This window comes from Leptonychotes weddellii, chromosome 15 (assembly GCF_054177405.1).
Source record: "Leptonychotes weddellii isolate Sample4059 chromosome 15, ASM5417740v2, whole genome shotgun sequence".
In the NCBI taxonomy this organism is placed as follows: Eukaryota; Metazoa; Chordata; class Mammalia; order Carnivora; family Phocidae; genus Leptonychotes; species Leptonychotes weddellii.
Genome location: NC_138383.1, coordinates 29,374,519 through 29,395,430, shown reverse-complemented (window position 1 = coordinate 29,395,430; position 20,912 = coordinate 29,374,519). Strand labels below are relative to the sequence as shown.

The window sequence follows — 20,912 nt, the reverse complement described above, 5'->3', positions numbered from 1 at the left end:
GCGTTGATGCAACGGTGCGCGTGCGCGGCCCCACCCCTTCCTCCCCGCAATTGCCCTGCCTACCTTACACCACCCTCGAGCCGGAGATTTAGAATGGGGTTTCTCCAAAGGGTACTTACTACCTGTGTCCTTTTTGATTAAGTCCTTAAGCCTCTCCGAGCTACAGTTTCATCGTCACAGGATTTTTGTGGCACTTGAATGAAGTAACGTATGTGAAAGAAATGTTAAAGTGGTTTCCACTATTCTTTGACCGGAACACTAATGGAATCAGACAGTACTCTTCTCTCCATCTCTGCTTCTGCCCTCCTAGCACCAAAGTTCTAGAATCCTAGGATTTGTAGGTGAATTTAAAAACTAATCTTTTCCTGAGCTTACTTCCGCTCTTGACCTCACACCCTCAAGGTCGGGAGTTAAACATCTTACTTTCAGGATTCTGTACTTTATGGTCAAGGGTTAGGGGATGGGAAAAAATGGGTGAGGGGGGAGTGGGAGGTACAGGCTTCTAGTTATGGGATGAGTAACTCCCTCACAACATAGAAATTATAGTCAGTGGTATTGTAATAGATGGTAGCTACACTTGTGAGCATATAGCGTAACTTAGAGTTGTCCAATCACTATATTGTACACCTGAAACTAATGTAACATTGTATGTCAACTTTACTTCAATTTAAAAACAAAAACCAAAAACTTAGGGTCCATAGATCCTTAGAAAGTGATGGATGGAGTTTCAGGAATTGCCTAGAATCTGCAAAATTGTGAGTGCTTGGCACTTCTGGGAAGAGGGTCCAAAACTTTCAACAACCTCTCAAAGGGAGTCTAAGCATCCAGAAAAGATTAAGAACTACTAATCTCTATATATTTTCATACTATTTCTAGTTCCTGGTACAATCAGTGTGCATTTAGCACCTTCTCTCTACCAGCTATTGTGCTACAAGCTGGAAGCAAAAATATTTTACAGAGCTGCAACTTCATACTATATAGTTTCCAAGGCTTGCATAGAGTGATAATCTCCTAATAAAGTCTGCTTTCAACATTAAAAATAAATCAGCAAAGGAAGAAAAGAATTAATAATGTGTGTTGCAGTGTTTCTCAAACTTTTTTCCACCTGACCTACCGTAATACATTTCACATTGTGACCCAGGACACACATGTACATATATAACCACATTTTTTTTAAGATTTTATTTTTTTTAAGATTTTATTTATTTATTTGACAGAGAGAGACACAGCGAGAGAGGGAACCCAAGCAGGAGAAGCAGGATTCCTGCCAAACAGGGAGCCCGATGTGGGACTCAATCCCAGGACCCTGGGATCATGACCTCAGCCACCCAGGTGCCCCAAGATTTTATTTTCTTAAGTAATCTCTACACCCAACACGGGGTCTGAACTCACAATCCCGAGGTCAAGAGTTGCATGCTTCACCAACTGAGCCAGCCAGACACCCCTATACCCACATTTAAATGGAACAAAATTTTTATGAAATAATACACATACTACATGTTACATGTTCTATTTCTTTTTCTTTTTAAGATTTTATTTATCTGAGAGAGAGTGACTGAGAGAGCATGAGCACGGGGAGAGGCAGAGGGAGAGGGAGAAGCAGACTCCCCAACACAGGGCTGAGCAGGGAGCCCAACACAGGGCTAGATCCCAGGACCCTGGGATCATGATCTAGATCCCAGGACCCTGGGATCATGACCTGAGCCCAAGGTAGATGCTTAACCAACTGAGCCACCCAGGCGCCCCTAAAAAAAATTTTTTTTAATTGCTGGTCACTACACACTAAAATTGATTTCACAGTCAAGAGACTTACAAATTGTAAATTGTCATTTTTAAGCAGATATTTAATAAGAACATTTATTGAACAGTTGCTAGGCACTAGTATTTTATATCTATTATCTGATTTAATTCTCTGAGGTAGGTAATAGTCTCTATTTTATAACTGTGGGGAAATTAAGACTGAGAGTGGTTTAACAATTTAATCTCCCTGGATGATCATTTCACAGGGGGAGAATGAAGAGAAATCAAAGACTGTTTTGAAGGGTGAATGAGAGGAGAAAGGGGATGTGAACTAAGTGATTTTTTAAGATCTCTTCCAACTCTAGTTTATGATCCTGTAATCATTAATGGAGAAACAACATGCAGATACATCTCAGTCTATGATCAGCAGATCAATTTTCCCAACACCATTTGTTGAAGTGAGTGACTTTTTTCCATTGGATATTCTTTCCTGCTTTGTCTAAGATTAGTTGGCCATAGAGTTGAGGGTCCATTTCTGGGCTCTCTATTCTGTTCCATTGATCTATGTGTCTGTTTTTGTGCCAGTACCATACTGTCTTGATGATTACAGCTTTGTAAGAGAGCTGGAAGTCCGGAATTGTGATGCTGCAGAAGCGGTTAACCAACTGAGCCACCCAGGCATCCTATTCTTCTCTTCCAGTTCTTATCTCATTGAGTGTCATCCACTACCCAGAATTGCTCAAGCCAGAAACCTGGAAGGCATCCCAAGCTCCAGCCTCTCCCCACTCATATCCATGTAGTCAGAGTATTTCAAATCTACATTGTAATGTTTGCCAGTGAAGTCATTTTGACAATCATATAGAACTTAGTGAAAAAGATTTACTCATGAACTTCTGAGTTTTAGATCAGCTTCCTCTGAGGCTCATTCCCAAACATACTAAAATCAATTTTTAAAGATTTTGCAGCTCTAGTGTTTAGACAGATTAAGAACTTACAGAAGGGTAAAGTAGTCCTAACATTTAGTTGCCTATAAACCACAAAACTTTGATTATTAAAGGAGTATCTTACATAATTATGGTGTACCCTTTGTGATATAAAATGTTTGAGTGAATAACCCCCTTTTAAGACCAATGTGGTACTGAGGCTCATGACTATTTCTACTCACAAAAAGATATATTTCATTAACTCTGTGGTGACTTTTTTTCACATTTTTTTTTAAAGTTTTTTATTTATTTGAGAGAGATAATGGGAGGAGGGGCAGAGGGAACAGGTAAAGAGAGAATCCTCAAGCAGACTCTGTACTGAGCGCAGAGCCCTATGTGGGGCTTGATCTCAAGAGTCTGAGATCATGACCTGAGCCAAAATTGAGATGATTAACTGAGCCACCCAGGTGCCCCCTTTATTTTTTTACATTTTAACATCTTTGAAATTGGGATGCCTTTTTTTCTTTTTAATATTTGAGAGAGGGAGAGAGAGAGAGAGCATGCATAAGTGGGGGAAAGTGGCAGAGGGAGAGGGAGACAAAGAATCTTAAAGGCTCCATGCCCAGCACAGAGCCCAAGGTGGGGCTCGATCTCATGACCCTTGAGATCATGACCTGAGCTGAAATCAAGAGTCGAATGCTTAACTGACTGAGCCACCTATGCGCCCCTGAAATTGGGATGTCTTAAAATCAGTAGTGTGTTTAATTTACTTAGCATTTTTTGTCTTAGTGGTACATAAAATAATGTCTTACAATTACTGGTGTTTAGATATGGTGAAACATGTTGTGTAGTTCCTGTACTTCAGGTCAAAAGAGCAGACTCCTTCCTAAGTGAGGTAAATATTCTCCTTTGGCTTACTTTACTCTTTTCCACTTTAACTATTTTTCAGTAAGACTAAGGGGAGGAAGAAAAGGAGAAAAAAAAAAGAGAAAAAAACAGTACTATGTTTCAGGTATACTAGGTGTAGATTATTGCCAAGTAAATGAGCTTCAAGAAATTAGAAGACCTGGGTATTTAAAGGAAGACCAATATTCTTTGGAAATAGAATCACAGAATTACAAAGTAAAACGATCTCAGGAGCCATCTAACTCCAGTTTTCTCAATATGGAACTTTTTTTTTTTTAAGGTTTTATTTATTTGTCGGGGGGGGTGGAGAGAGAGAGAGAGAGCACAAGCAGGGGGAGCAAGAGGCAGAGTTGGAGAAGCAGACTCCCCACTGAGCAAGGAGCCCGATGTGGGATTTGATCCCAGAACTCTGGGATCGTGACCTGAGCTGAAAGCAGATGCTTAACTGACTGAGCCACCCAGGCGTCCCAACATTGAATTCTTTTTATAATTATCAATAATGTCCTGTTTTATCTTGTAAGATTCCTTCTATTGCTTTCCCCTTTGAGATCTTTCGGACTCTTCTCTTACACTGGCTATCTGCTTTGGCTATGCAGATCGTTATCTTCATTGATTTTTATGGATAAAATATTGAATAGAATTGGGTCTAGCCAAGATTCTATAGCACAAGAATAGAGACATCCCTCCAAGTTGATAGAGCTCCATTAATCAAGACTTTTTTGGTATGATTGTTCAATTAATTATGAATCATCCCAACTACTATAACACTTCCCTGCTTTAGGATAAAGTTCATTTTCCCTAAGGTGGCACTCAAAATTAAGAGTTTTTCATGGTCTGACTTAATTCTGGCTTGGACTCCTGCATTATCTATCCCACCATAAGCATCTCTGTTTTAGTCTGTTGGACCTGCTTGTTTTCCAAATCCTTCATGCTACTCATGGGCCTTCTCTGCCCTCCCCCCACCCCGCCACCCCGTTCCTTCTGTCTGAATTCCTTTATTCTCTTTATGTAGTACCTATGTATACTTTAAGTCTCACTTCCAGTGTTTCCTTGCTAAGAAATCTTTCCTTGACAAACCACCTATATCTTCATTAGATTTAAGTATGTCTCATTGATGCTCCCGACACCCTTTACTTCCTTCCATCGTAGTACTTCATATATTGCACTATATTGTTAAAACTTGTCTCTCCTAAACAAAAAAACACCAACCAAACAAAAAAACCAAATACCTTGTTGGAGGGCGGGATCTATATTTTCTTTCTTTGCCCTTGGCACAGTATGGTACTTAATACTGGTTTGAATTAATGATTTAAGTGTAATGATCTCATGAGACCTTATTAAATAACCTGAATATGCATCTCTATACTCTATCAGTTTGTTAATGCTGTCAAAATGAAATGTAGAGATTGATTTCAACTATTCTATTCTCTCTTGTATATGTACTACACTATTTTTTTTTTTTAAAGATCTTATTTATTTGACAGAGAGAGACATATTGAGAGAGGGAACACATGCAGGGGGAGTGGGAGAGGGAGAAGCAGGCTTCCCGTGGAGCAGGGAGCCCGATGTGGGGCTCGATCCCAGGACCCTGGGATCATGACCTGAGCCGAAGGCAGACGCTGAACGACTGAGCCACCCAGGCACCCCGTACTACACTATTATTCATATCACTCTAGAAGGCTTATGGTACTAATTATGTATATACAAGTAGGTTTCTCAGTAGACTAGGGCTAAAGGTCAAAGGTTTGTATCTCATAACTAGTTTATAGTAGATAGTCTATTAAAACAGACAGTGCTTTAGTAAAACTATGCTGTTTCTAATGATCTTGTCATAAAGTGAGGTAAATTTGTTAGTAGTTCCTAACTTTTTAAAATTAAAAACCGGGAAAGTTGTACATTTCCACTCCTCTGGCATCTTCTGGTTTTCTACAGCATTTCTGAAATCATTATCTACAAGTTCTTTTAGCACCAAGGATATAACTCATTTGGACCTGGCACCTTTAAATCCTTTAAGTCAGTTAACTATCTCAGATTTTAATTTCATCACAGGCAAGTTATTTTACATTTTAGAGCTTTAAGACCCTTCAAGCTGGCTTCTTTTTAGTTGGGAGTAGGTTAGGACAGAAAGGAGATAAAGATTAAGTATTAAATACTTGATTCTTTCCATTTTTTCCATCCTTGATCTTGCTAGAAGCATATTTTAAGATTTTGAGAGAGGGAGAGTTTAGAGGGAGAGTAAGAGGGAGGAGGCTCCCCACTGAGCAGAGAGCCTGATGCAGGACTCGGTTCCAGGACCCCAAGATCATGACCTGAGCTGAAGGCAGACATCCGAGCCACCCAGGCGCCCCTAGAAGCATGTTTTAAAAGTCCTGTTGTAGCCTTTAAGCATATTTTTCCTCTGGCAAGTCTTAATTATTCTGGATTTGACTCTTCTAGAGAACATAGGTATTAATCATCCCTCACATCTGTATTTTACAAATTTCTCATTTTTTTGTAATCCTTTTGAGGTTCCCAAAGCTAATGTTAGGAAGGTATGGTTACTATTGAGTTCACGTACAAATGAACAAATTGACATTTCAAGAGGTTCCAATGTTTTCCCTGTAGTCACCAGCTAGAAGGTAGCAAACCTAAGAGCACAAGAATCCTAATCTAGGGATCCTAAACTATTTCTACTAATGTGAAAATAGTCCTAATTAGAACTGTACAAGTTCGGGCGCCTGGGTGGCTCAGTTGGTTAAGCGACTGCCTTCGGCTCGGGTCATGATCCTGGAGTCCCGGGATCGAGTCCCACATTGGGCTCCCTGCTCAGCAGGGGGTCTGCTTCTCCCTCTGCCCTCTTCCCTCTTGTGCTCTCTGTCTCTCATTCTCTCTCTCAAATAAATAAAATCTTTAAAAAAAAAAAACTGTACAAGTTCATTTAAATTATTTGCAAAACTCACGCTTCAACTAAGTACTGTAGTTTGAGGTACTTATCACAAAAAGTCTGTTCAAGTATTTCAGTGCCTTACTAATGTGCTAGATGTTGTGTTGGATTCTAGATGCAGTAGTAAGCAAAACAGACCCAATTTCTGCCCTCATGGGGTTGTTTGGTAGGAGACAAGTATACAAACTGTGAAAAACACTTATGAAGGCTCCATATAGAATATTACAGTAAAGGAATATAACTTGGAGACCTAGTCTGAAGCAAGGGTGTGTATGTGGAAAGTGGGGGAAGCCTTAAGGCAAAAATAACCATAGGGCTTTCAAAGAACTCATATGCCTAAGAGACCGGGAGGAAAACACAGGAAAGAAGCCCATTTTGAGGCTTGTGGAAAAGAAGGTAGGGGACAGACCATGTAAGACTTTTGATATTTAGAGCAAGAAGCACCCATGAAGGGTTTTAAGCTACCAAGAAAAAAAAAATCACAGGTAATATAAACTGTAAAACAAAGAATAACTTAATAAGGTACAAGTTCCAACTACATATATCTCCTTTAAAAGGCTTATTTTAAAATTTTTGTTGGCAGAAACTATTTCAAAATGAACACAACAATTTTGGGGTTTGTCCTTACTCAGCTTAAGTTTGTACAAAAATATTTAAAATGGCTGCTTATACAAAATATTTTTAATGGATTGTTCATATCTGAACCCCTTTATTATGTTTCAAAAACATTTGTGTGATCAAAAAAAATAGGACTGAACTAAGCTTTAAATATTTGAAAGCAGCTTGTTTAGACTAGAAAACGGATACCAAACTGATCAGCCTAAAAGGAATATGTACATACATATACAATTTTCCTGTATATTAATCATTTAGTTAAAATCTTTTTTAAGGGCGCCTGGGTGGCTCAGTCGGTTAAGCGACTGCCTTCGGGTCAGGTCATGATCCTGGAGTCCCTGGATCGAGTCCCGCATCGGGCTCCCTGCTCGGCAGGGAGTCTGCTTCTCCCTCAGACCCTCCCCCCTCTCATGTGCTCTCTCTCAGTCTCTCTCTCTCAAATAAATAAATAAAATCTTTAAAAAAAAAAAATCTTTTTTAAATAAAATACCACAGATGGAGAAATTAAAAGTCCATCAATTAATTTTTAGGTTACCCCCTTCCACTTATGATGAAAAAAATACTAATTTTTACATAAGTTTAAGATGGAAGTATTTTTAACAGAATGAGACACCACAATGAAGGCTTCATGAATAATTTATTCCATTTGAAGTTTTTTTTTTTTTTTAAAAAGTATAAACCTTTTCATTTCCTCAATCACAATTTGTACAACTCAGTGTTATGGCATTCGGCAGCAATAGTGTTTGTTCCTTATTCTTTTTTTGTCACATTAAAAAAAAAAAAGCAATTGGACCATATTAAATGTCACTGCTAAACAACAACTTTAAAACGCCCCTTCATAAAGTGACCAAGCTATTTGGAGAGAGTTGATGCTGACATGTCCAGTAATGACGTTACAATTTGTAGTTTAAACTCAGTAACTTTAAGGTCCACAAATCCAGTTTACTTTGAAAACTAAAGCTATTTTAAAACTTCATGAATACATCAACCTGAGGAGTATTTTAGGTCCCAAATCCAGTTTTTTAATTAATACTCCACAAAAGAGAAAACACATATGAAAATTTAAACCACAGTTCTGGGCCCATTAAAACACCAAGAAAAACCAGAAGGTTAAGATTTCCAGCTGATTGGGGGATTGAGGGGAGAGTGGAGGAGGAGGAGAGCGGGGCCAAAAAAAAAAAAAAGAAGTATGTCAAAAACATTTTTCCTTAATTTAGACAAACTAAAATCTTAAGAGGAAACCCAGACCAAAACATTACTCATGCAACATTAAATGTATTAACAGACTGATATGCGATGCCATAGTAGATGAAGAGCAAATTATATGATGCGACAGCATTTAAAAACTTCCTTTTAATGTATTCAATTTGAACATTTTAAATAATGCAACATAGTATTTTGATATTACAGTATTAACATAGTGCTTGATTAAAGATCTGCAAATCTTTGTAGTAACACATTAAGTTAAAAAATTACCTCAGAAGGTAAATACGAAGACGGAAGGAGAATATTTTAATACAGTAATCTGTGCCATACTGACAATTGAGTACGAATACAGCTGAGGATAGTTGACTAAGTAGTAAGAGCTTAATTTTAGTGGTTTAAGAAAAGTTTAGAAAGATTTAAAAATTACAGCTACTTTAAAATTTAAGGATTACATATAAGTACACTTGGTGGCCTTCTGGCCAAACAATAAGGTGTACAGAAATTTATTCATACAGTGTTAATTCACAGTCCTGATAACTGAATGGCTTGCATAAGAAAGTATGGCTAGATGTTTCTCACTGGTTGGAAGCAGACATTATATAACTAATCTTTTTAAATGCCAAAATACTGAACTTCCACCCTGCTTGGTAATGGATAACTGCACAAAAAACAGACATTAGCACTGTAACAAAGAAGTCAAGGTGTTGGTGATCAACTGGTATAAAGAATATATTATTTTGCTTACCATTTAAACAAACAAAAAAATACTACCCATACTTGTCTGTGACAGTACATTAGTAAGTCAGATCCATCATCCTGCACAAAAGGCTTAATTTTTTTTCTGAAATAAGTCTCCTGACCTTTTCTAATGGCTATTTAGCAATTTTCTATTTAAGTGTGAATTTATATATGAAGGGAAGAAAAAAAATCTTATCAGTAAATCCTGTATATTTGGGAACTACTCCCTGATTCCCAGATAAAAAGGAATTGTATACTGCGTTCCTTCCTTATGGCTCCATATAAAAGAAACTGTCAGGGAGTAATTTTTTAAAAATCTATTTTCAAAACTGAGGTGTGGTTACTATAAGCTAGTGACAGTAAACAACTGAGAATACAGTTTTTATTTTTAAAAGTCACTACTGAGCTAAGTATATTTTAAAAAGGATACTTTTTAAAGAAATTCCAAATAAGCATCTTTTCCCTCAAATCTCAGACAAGTTTTTTTTTTTTAAGTACAGAACAAAACATGCCAACATAATCTGTAGTGTGCTAGCATAATTTAACAATGAATGCAGAGATGAGATCTTTAAATTTTAATTTCAAAAATGCTGACCACTGGAATTGCATTGTAATTTTGAAGAAATGATTGAAAACCTTTGTCACCAGTTGTGTTCTTCATAGAAAAAACAAGACTTGCTAATGTTTTAATATACACAATTTGAAGAAGTTATATTGTTTATAAGAAAGTGATATTTAAGCTAAGCATATAGTATTTACAAAACAAGTTTCAGTAAAAACAAAACAAAACATACCGAATTACAGTTTTGTAAATACAACTGATTTTGTCTTTGTGGAGAATTAGTGAATGTACAAATTCCGAATTTTGCTAGACTGCTTCCAAGAAAGATAGGTAGACTTGGTGACTGTGAATTCAAGTCAGCAACATAGGTAGGAGGCTAACTTGGACTCTCCTGTGAGCAGCACTGTAGAAACAACATTTTAAGGGGGTAAAGTCTGCATAAAAGCATTTCTCTTGGCATGTGCAAACAAGAAGGGGGAAAGCTGTATTGAAGGAAGGGGTGAATTAAAGTCCCTAAAATTCAAGTCCCTTCTTTAGGGAGGTGAGAACCTCCTTGGCATATGCCCTGCCTTAATCTGAGCTGTGTAATAGAAAAGTACAGACTCTGGTGTTTGGGACTGCCATCTCCAAACCAAGAAAATTAAATAAATAAAAAAGGCAAAAGGAAACAGGTTAAGTTTAGAAAATGGTTTTTTAACTAGTGGAATAGAGTCTGAATACCAGAATTCACTGAGAATCTATTTACACCACAGTTTGATTGCACACACACACCCATACATATGCATACTCTCACACACATTCCCAATCTTTAATTTAAAAAACAAAAAAAGTCAACCAATCAGAGTGACTGTTCTTAAAATAATTTGTAAAATGCCTAGAGCTGGGCTAAATTTCAACCTTATAGCAGATCCTGAAGATAATTTTCGTAATTAATAATATTCCCATGCCTAGATGTGCCACTGTCAAAACTGAAAAAAAAAACCCCAAAAACAAAAACATTTAAGCATGTAACATTAAACACCAAAATTAGTTTAAGCATTCAGTAGCAAATGTTTTTCTTGTAAAACTAAGTTTCTTTCACTGGAAATGGCCTGAAATATTAGTCATAGCCCTAAACCATAGTACAAAATATAACTGAAGAATTCTCATTTTATTCTAAGTTAAACCACCCAACAATATCACTTGTATATTGCCATCATGTTATTCTGTAAAGGTGTGATATATAAAATGCTGTAAGACCCAGTACCTTTTCAATTTATAAACACAGTGAACTTCATTACTGTACATGTACTCTGCAACTACAGCTTAGCTGTAAATCCTCCACACACAATGGTATGGACATTATTCCCCCTCTATCCCCATTAAACTGTACATCGAGACAATACAAATTTACTGTCCCACCCACCCCCTTACAAAAAAATAATACTCTAAAAGCAACCCTACTGCAACTTTTTAATTAAGACGATTACATATATTTTAGACCAATTGCTTTAAAGCAAGAAGGCAGTATAAACCTTCTAGGAAAATTTTTATAAAAGAGGTTAAGAAATATAAGACAATTTATACATTTAAAAACTTACAATAAATAAGAGATGCAGGCATTTTTGAATACTAGATACTATAATCCAATACAAGAACATCTTGATGTTCTGAAGCCATATGTTGAAATTCATTGTTCCTCATGTTTCCTCTCCATGCTTTTAATATTCATTTAATATGACTGGGTACTATGGCTCATTACTTTTCACAAATACTGTGACTGGAAAAAAAAAGGTTAATTTTGCTATGAAACTGTTATAATACGTTTTGTATGATCAGTCATCATCCTAAAGAGTTCAGTATAGTCAATGAAAAATAGCAGGGTTATAGCCCCCCCCAAGTCAAAACAATATTTGTTGAAGTAATAAGAATTAGACCCCATCACAGATGACTTTCACTGAGAAGATAACTGTAACTTAATCTTGCAGCGAAATATCTTTTTTCCTTGTTCTTTTCTTGCACAGTTCCATCGAATGAAGATCACAGCATATTCATGATAAAGTTATATAACTGATTCAGCACCACAAAATGAATTGGGAGACATGAGCGTCTGTCCTGGATTGCAGGGTCACAGGTTAGCCAGGAGAGTGCATTGTACTGTTCCAAAACAAACCTGAAAAGTGTAAGTCATGTATTTACTTTCACTGTAGATTTTGGAAACAGTTCCCAATTATAGCATCTAAGATTCAAAGCTACTTTATTTTTTTTTTTAATTTTTAAAGATTTTATTTATTTATTTGACAGAGACACAGTGAGCGAGGGAACACAAGCAGGGGGAGTGAGAGAGGGAGAAGCAGGCTTCCCGCAGAGCAGGGAGCCCGATGTGGGGCTGAATCCCAGGACCCTGGGATCATGACCTGAGCTGAAGGCAGACGCTTAACGACTGAGCCACCGAGGCGCCCCTTTTTATTTTTTTGAAGACTTTACTTATTCATTTGACAGAGAGAGAGTGCATAAGGAAGGGGCGCCCCAGAGGGAGAGGGAGAAGCAGACTCCCTGCTGAGCAAGGAGCCCGATGCGGGGCTCGATCCCAGGACCCTGGGATCATGACGAGCCGAAGGCAGACGCTTAACCGACTGAGCCACCCAGGTGCCCCTCAAAGCTACTTTAAAAAATGGTGGAAGGTATGGAATAAAGAGTCCTTGGGGAGATTAAAGATTAACTAATTTTCATAAAAAGAACTCTCAAAAGTAGATTACACATGCTAGAAAGAAAAGCACTCATTCTGAATGATGTACTTCATCTAGAGATCCGAGGGTACACAACTGTTAATTATTGCCAAATATGAGAGAAATATGTAAGAATCAACATTATATTCTTTCAAAGATGTAATGGAGAACCTTTAATGGGAAAAAGACTTATACCTGAGGACATCTGAAGTCTGATTTGAGTCAAGTGGGTGGGAGTGTTTACTGTGAAGCAGCTCGTCAGATTGCACTGAAGGCACGTGGAGGTGCAAAGAGGCCTAAAAAAACAGGAAATCAGTCAGCCAAATGGAAAAGTTGTTGGTTTTACCTTATTTTCCCAAGGTCTCGTCCTTGATGAAATACATTTTAGACCTATGTAATGAATGGGCACCACTATAAAGATGTTTGTTCTCCTTGTTTAACCAATTTATTACAGAATTTTTAAGTGCATAACTTATATTCAATCTTACTTTATTTTCGTCACCTCTATGCTTTTGAGACCACATAATAATCCTTAAAAAAGTTATTTAAAAGTTATTTTAAAAGTCATTTAAAGTCATCTATTTTCTGAGTGTAACACACCTAGATGCGTAAATGTTTAAAGAAGCACTAAACTGATAAACCTGAAGTCTGTCTACAGGTTACATAGAACTTTATGCACATACACGTAAGTCTAGCACTGAAAAATGTTAGGAGGAGTAAGCATATGCAAATATACTGCTTACAAAGCTATAAATTTTAAACAAAGTTACCTATGGTGGAATTGTGAGCACTCTACTACAGTGCATAGTGCCTTCTTTGCCCATGCAATTTCATAATGGAGGCTTGGTGACAACTGTCACACCCATTTCGGTATGACAATGAAGAGTGGAAGAAAGGAATTTCAATTAAAGTGAATCATTTTTTGTTTATTGAGTCAATGTATGTAAAATGTTAAAAAAAAAAACTATGAGAGATGGAGAAACTCTTAGCAGATCTCATTCTGTATACTGTAAAAGGTACTATTTTATATTTAGGTCATCTCTTCTCTACAACTGTTAATATATATATATATATATATACATATATATATATATAAACTCTTGTGTTATATATTCAAGAATATAACCAAAGATATGTATTTTTTTAACTGCCCATAAACTCTTGATTTATAAGTTATAAGCAAAAGTCTCATATGGCATATCACTACAAATCAGATGAATATAGTCAGTACCAGAAATTACCATTTAATTTCTATGATAAAAAGATTTTTTAATCATCTAGGTAACAATCTATTATTTTTCCAAGTAAAGAGAAACACATCAGGTGGTTTTATTGCCTATGGTATAGGAAAAAAAATGGAATGTATGAAAACAAAAGGTGAACAAAATTATGGTAAATTATGCCTTACCTGGTAATTCAGACCAGAAGTCCTAATCTTGTTACACTGTATCTGAGGGTGAATGCCCACTTTACACTATCCTCTCTGCAAATAAATATTGAGTAGAAAAGAATCTGGATAGTCCCTTGGACTTTTTGTAAAGTGGTGTTTCCTAAAAAAATGTTCCGTGAAACACTAAGGTCATGAACTATTCATTGGTGTTACACAATCGCTTTCTGGTGTATTAAAGTAAGTTTGGGAAATAGTAGGTATACAGTGATATTTACTGCTGTTTTTCCAGAAACTTTAATGTGCATACATGTATTATAACAACAAAAGGGGGGCAGAAAGCATGTGCAACATTTCCCAAAGGACGAAAGAACCCTTTCTTTTGAAGAAACACCAACGACTACTATTTTGCAGAAACACACTGGGAATATGTTCTTGTAATGAAATCTGTACAGGCCACTGTACATATATTGGAAGGGGAAGAAAAGTCATATGATAAAACTTCATTACCTTGACTGACACTCCCTAAATATATTATTGCATCAATAGTCAATTCAGATCAACAGTTGTTGTATTCTTTATGAATGTGCTACTGAAGTTCAATGCTTAGTCTCAAATGTCACTGACTCAATGGTATGTGGGCCAAGGGTATCAAGATTTAATAGCAACAGGCTTAAGAGAGGACAAGCCTATTGGTTCAGGTACCCACTAAACTATAACCCCCAAAAACTAAAGCATAGTATCCAACTTTTATCCTACATGTAAAAAACAATTGGCAAGAAGTGAGGTTAGCATGACTTCTGGAATAAAACAGTCAACTTCTGGTGCATGTATGTAAGAATAAGTGAATCAGATCTGAATTTCCTATTTTGGAATAGTAGTAAGCAACAGCAGTAACAAACTCTGGATAGGGCTTTCACATCTCATTGTACCATTTTATAATGTATCTCAACCTCGTTATGTCACTTGCTAATGAACTTGTTTGGATAAATAAGTCACTATGGGTCTGAGAATCTTAGCACTTGAAAACCACTTAATAGTCTAACACAGCAATTTACACAAAGCTAGAAAAAAATTTTTAAGGAGGTAGTAAATGGACCTAAATATCAAATATTCTTACAAAATTATGAATCCTTTAATCCCCAAAATATTATGGCATAATAGCAGTATGATGTAATTCAAAGAATAACAGTATAATCATGAAAGGATCCCGACTGGGTCTACTACCAATTTATGACTTTGGACAAATGAGTTTTTCTGAACTTTAATATGCTCACCTAGAAAATGAAGAGGTTAGATTAAAAGTAATATAAGGTTCACCCATATTTAAACTTCCATATGTGCAGCTGCAAATAATAAGAGCAAGGGTCCCAGAAATATGACTTAAGATTAATTAAAAGTTCAAACTTAGTTTCAGTTTTTAAAAAGTAGAGCTATTTCATAATTAGATAACTTCCTTGTGATCTTGTCATATTTCATAATGCATTTAATAAGACCTTAGACACTTCTATTTCTTAGGAATTAAGCCATCAATTAGCATTATTTAGGAACTGGCACAGAAATGGAAATACCTTAAGAAAAAGGGGACACTGATATTGTGCTTGAGGACATGCTGACCAGAACCAGTCAGGTAACGGACCCGCTTTGGCAGTTGATACAAAGTAACCAAGGGCCAATGGTTGCTGAAGAATATTAGTTACTTCATCATGAGATTCTGTTGAAAGTAGTCGATCAGTACCCTGACCCTTAAATAGAGAAAATTAAAAGTGTGTTAGTTCATTTGATATACCTTGGCACTAGATAATACAGAATGGTTTATGGCAATTAGTCTATCTTATGACACCAATTTAAAAAAATACTAAAGGATATTGAAAAAAATCAATTGCTATGTACTTAGAAGATCATAATTAGTAACAATATTAAAAGAATGAGTTTTAAGAGTTATATGAGGAATTTAATATACCAACTGTTTAACAAGTTTGTATTATTATGCCAAGCCCATGTTCAATGAATGTGTGTATAAACCTTTCCAGCCAATTGAAAAATACAAAATGTTCAATGAAATTTCTAACTTACTTCCTAATACTCCCTCAACTAATTCCTGACCACCACATCTCAATCCAAAAGGTAAATTAAATTTAGCTTTGTTCATCTAACGCTATAAAATATAGTTATTAGTTTTTTGGAAAGCATTATGGCAATAGGAAGGGACAACTATTAAGTGATGCTCATATCCTTCAGATTAGTCCATGTATTTCTTGGTATTTATGTTAATAGATAAAAAGAAGAAAAATGATATGCATGGAAATGTTCATTGCAACATTGTCTATAACAGAAAAAAATAAAATACTTAAATGTCCAACATTCTGGGAATGATATAACATATTACAGGACAACGACGTTAAAAGGTGATTATACTTATTTATATGTATTGAAAGCTGCAATATAAATACATGTGAAAGAAAGGTAATCTGCTAAAAGTAAAAACGATTTTATTAAAGTGGTGAGATTACTCGTGCTTTTCTATATACATATATATTTTTTCAATAATCTCACTTTTTCAAGGTTTTTATTTTTATGTAATCTCTACACCCAATGTGGGGCTCGACTTAAAACCCCGAAATCAAGAGTTGCATACTTTACTAACTGAGCCAGTCAGGCACCCTAATAATCTCACTTCTTTCCAGTTTAAAAAAAAAAGGAAAGATGTAAGGTAAAACTGGAGAAAGATCCTTATTTTATTCTTAAGATTTTATCTATTTACTTGTCAGAGAGAGAGCGAGCGCGCAGAAGCAGGGAGAGCAGCAGGAAGAGGGAGAAGCAGGCTCCCTGCTGAACAAGGAGATGGATGCATGACTCGATCCCAGGACTCTGGGATCACGACCTGAGCCAAAGGCAGGCGCTTAACTGAGCCACCCAGGTGTCCCGAAAGATCCTTATTTTATTTTTTTATTTTTTAAAAAGATTTTATTTATTTGACAGAGAGAGACAAAGCGAGAGAGGGAACACAAGCAGGGGGAGTGGGAGAGGGAGAAGCAGGCTTTCCACGGAGTAGGGAGCCCAATGTGGGGCTCGATCCCAGGACCCTGGGATCCCTGGGATCATGACCTGAGCCGAAGGCAGACGCTTAACCGACTGAGCTACCCAGGTGCCCCAAGATCCTTATTTTAAAAGGGCAGATTCTAAACATATGCATACTGTAACAATCAAATAACCACTATATATAATTTCACTCAAATAAAGATGTTATTCAAATGAAGCCCAATTAGTTCTGAGTTCAAATAAAAGGACAAGACAGGCTGCTTCCCAAATGCTAAAAATTAAGACAGAGAGAAGCCCTGATTGAATGGCATCTCTTAGGGCATATACTAATTCTCAGATAATCTGATCCTATACCTGATTAGAAGCAATGGTAAAGAGGCAGGAAAACTACAAAAGAAGGACTAAAGCCAAGTAGTCTAGAAAAACATGAAGTCAGGGACAGCAGACCCTTAGAGATTCTCTTTATAATTCACAATTCAAAGTAGTAACATCTGTAAGACAGAGTGCAAGAATGTACTATTAATCTCACTTCTTGTTAATTTCCCAGGAAAAAAAAACGTTTTATTTCATATATCAATCCATTAATAAGTTAATGAATGACATTTAGATTAAGCTTTTATAACACGGTTACCTTGCCAGCATCACCTCCATGGGGGTAATGAGATCCTGGAGAATGTACAGGAGACCCCGTTGGAGATGCAGGAAGAATATTAATGATATCAGGGTCAAGATCATCTCCTGTGTCTAATAAATCAAAGATACCCATTCCATCTGCTCCATCTACACAGAAGAAAGAAAAATAAATAAATCCTCCATTTTTCACATCCCGCGGTCATTTTTAGGGGAGGGTTAAAATAAATTAATGAATTTTAACCAAAATGGGTTAATTTAATTAACATCTATTGAATGTCTACCATGTGCCAAGTATTGTTTTAGGAGCCATATAAACAATTATACATTATAAACAAGCATGTGGTAGTGTGAATAATGCCCTCCCCCAAGATGTCCACATCCTAATCCCAGGAATGTGTGAATATGTTACCATAAAGAACTCTGCAGATGTGATCAAGCTAAGGATCTTGAGATGGGGAGATTATTCTGGATTATCCAGGTGGGTCCAATGTAATCACAGGGGTCCTAATAAGAGGGAGGCAGTAGGGTTAGAGTCAGTGATGGAGATGTGATGATGCTACACTGCTGCTGCTGAAAATGGAAGAAGGGGCCATGAGCAAGAGGTGCAGGTGAGCTCTAGAGGCTGGCAAAGGCAAAGGAACAGATTCTCCCTTAGAGCTTCCAGAAAGAACCAACCCTGCAGACACACTGACTTCAGCCCAGTTAAGACTGATTTTAAGCTTTTGATCTCCAGAACTGTAAGATAATAAACATGTGTTGTTTAAAGCTACTAAGCATGTGTCAATTTGGTACAGCAGCAACAGAAAACTAATACAAAACAAACATAGTATGCTGGAAATGAAAATGTATTTAAAATGGACTATGCACAATACTCTAATTCTTTATTAGTATATAAAATACATTCAAGTTATTGTATAACGCACTGAAAGAAGAAAATAATAAATACTCCTTACTTGTGATTTTGTTTGTTTCTTTTTTTTTTTTTTTAAGATTTACTTATTTGGGGGTGGGGAGCGGCAGAGGGATAGAAACTCAAGCAGACTCCATGCTGAGCAAAGAGCCTGACACGGGGCTTGATCCCAAGACCCTGAGATCATGACCTGAGCCGAAATCAAGAGCGGGATGCTCAAACGACTGAGGCACCCAGGCGCCCCTTACTTGTGACTTTAGAGATGTGCCATTTTCTAAGGTACCTCAGAGCAACAATGGAATATCATTTATTTTCTCTTCTACTAAAATGTAATCTGTAAGTTTATCTACAAGAGTTATTCCCTACTATGGCAGTTTACGTAAATTATTTTGGCAAATCAACTTAGAAAGGAATATAAAATGTGCTGCAAAGTCTATGGTCTATGTACAGGTAGTGAGCAGCACAGGCAAAAACCTGTGCATTTCATGATCAATGTTGCCTTTTAAAAGGCGTTTTCTTCTCTTTTCCAGCATCTAGAGCTACATTCCTTGCGTTCCTTGGCTCATGGCCCCTTCCTCCATCTTCAAAGTCAGCAGCACAGGATTATTTCTCTGTGACTTTCCTTCCCTCCATTTCCATCACATGACCTTCTCCTCTTTTGGGCATGATCAAATTTCCCTTTGCTTCCCTCTTATAAGGATACACGTGATTGCATTTAGTGCCCACCTGCATAACCCAGGATAACCTCTCCATCTCAAGATCTTTAACTTAATCACATATGCAAAGTCTTTTTTGGTCATATAAGGTTAACACTGATAGGTTTCAGAAACATTTACCGGACAAGGATAGGTTTGGGGAGGCATTCTTCAGCCTAAAATCAGCCACAATCATCCAAGACTTATTTTATATTTGCAAACCTGTAAAGAACAATTCACCTACCATTGTTGGGATTAAAGGCTAAGTCCAAATTTTCAGTGGTATAAGTAGCTGAAGCTACTTGCACAGAAGCCGAAGTAGGGAACACGAGTATATGAGTACATGATGTATCCTGTGGGGTATTTAGCATCTGAGATGTCTGCATATTTAGAGTGGTGCTTCTTCCAAACACAGAACCAGTTGACACAGAATCTGGAAATAAAGAGAATTTATTTTTCCTTTCAATAAAAGAAGAATCAATTTTACATAATACTAGAAACACAAGCACATGAAAAATTAAATCTGATATAAACTAAGGATAGCTAACCTGGCATAATAACAAAAGAGCCTTGGGGTTCCATTGCTACCAAGCAAGCACTGAGAATGCTGGGAGAGTCTGCAGCAGATATACCACACATTCTACACATGTCTTTGAGCCTTTTACTTAGAGACTGCAAGTTTCGACGACTCAGCAAACTGCTCCAATCTGTGGATATCAAGAGTAAAAAAAGAAAAAAAAAATCCAAAGTAACAGCATTGTTAACGCCCTCTAGAACCAAAGTTAAAACATAATGGTTTTAAAACTAGTGAATTCCTCCAATAGGAGTCATCATCAAGCCAAAAATATTGCTGATGTTACTCAACATCCTTTATCTACCTAACTTTAATGTATGTCAACATCAATTAGTATTTGCTAAACAGGGGATGAGCTGAATAATAAGCAGAAAGAGGAAAAAATAGAAGACAATAAATAAGAATAGTAGTAATAACACTGGTGGTATAGTCAAAATATAAAATGTCCTTTTAAAATTGGAATTAGGTCATCTGTGACCTAGACATATGTGATTCCTCTTTGAAAACAAAACAAAAAACTAGTTTTTATAACCTCTGCATTTTATTCAGAACATATACCCATATGTGGCCTAACAGTGTATTAATTAACATAAAACAGAAGTTGAAGTACTTAACAATCAAAGCACAATTTTACCTTTCAATTCTCCATGACCAATCCTTCCTAAGCGGCCAATTACAACTCTCCACGGTAATGAACTCATTTGTACAAGTCCTAAGCACCACTCCCAAAGTTTCTGTAGACCAAACCTTCTAGCAGATCCTTTTTTCCGACGAGCCCTGTTGTACAGAATAAAGAGACAATTAAATATTTCGAAAAATCATATGAGAACATTTTAAAAGAGCTCAAATCTGTGAAAAACTAGTCCCTCAATTTTAATGCCTGATACTTTTTATGTAAGTCATAAGCAAGAATATACATAAGACCATAGTGTTTAGCATGCTACTTTATGTTTTTCATAATACACATTAAAATAGGTTCTTAAGGGGCGCCTGGGTGGCTTAGTCGTTAAGCATCTGCCTTCGGCTCAGGTCATGATCCCAGCGTCATGGGATCGAGCCCCGCATCGGGCTCCCTGCTCAGCGGGAAGCCTGCTTCTCCCTCTCCCACTCCCCCTGCTTGTGTTCCCTCTCTCGCGGTCTCTCTGTCAGATAAATAAATAAAACCTTTAAAAAAAAAAAAAAATAGGTTCTTAAAATAAAAATTGTTCATGAACCACCAAAATTCATCAGAAACACTGTTCTACACCAGAGATTGGCAAACTTTTTCTTTAAAGGGCCAATATATTAAGCTTTGCAGGCCATCAAGATTCTGTTGCAACAATAACTCTGCTGCTACAGCATGAAAGCAGC

General features: G+C 36.7%; 1 protein-coding gene across 2 annotated transcripts in view; it reads right to left on the bottom strand.

Moving 5' to 3' along the window:
- Positions 1-7,725: 7,725 nt before the first annotated feature.
- The window catches only part of MED13 (mediator complex subunit 13), a 103,623-nt gene continuing 90,436 nt past the window's right edge, over positions 7,726-20,912 (bottom strand). Inside the window, exons 24-30 of one of the 2 annotated variants that reach the window (XM_081806019.1) lie at positions 20,197-20,339; positions 19,537-19,695; positions 19,233-19,421; positions 17,382-17,530; positions 15,280-15,453; positions 12,517-12,617; positions 7,726-11,765 (exon numbers count right to left, since the gene is read on the bottom strand). In XM_081806019.1, the coding sequence (XP_081662145.1) occupies positions 11,633-11,765; positions 12,517-12,617; positions 15,280-15,453; positions 17,382-17,530; positions 19,233-19,421; positions 19,537-19,695; positions 20,197-20,339 (1,048 nt within the window). In that variant the 3' untranslated portion in view covers positions 7,726-11,632. Of the gene's footprint in view, positions 11,766-12,516; positions 12,618-15,279; positions 15,454-17,381; positions 17,531-17,703; positions 17,888-19,232; positions 19,422-19,536; positions 19,696-20,196; positions 20,340-20,912 lie in introns of those variants that run through there. The other variant, XM_081806020.1, reaches the window with a different exon arrangement.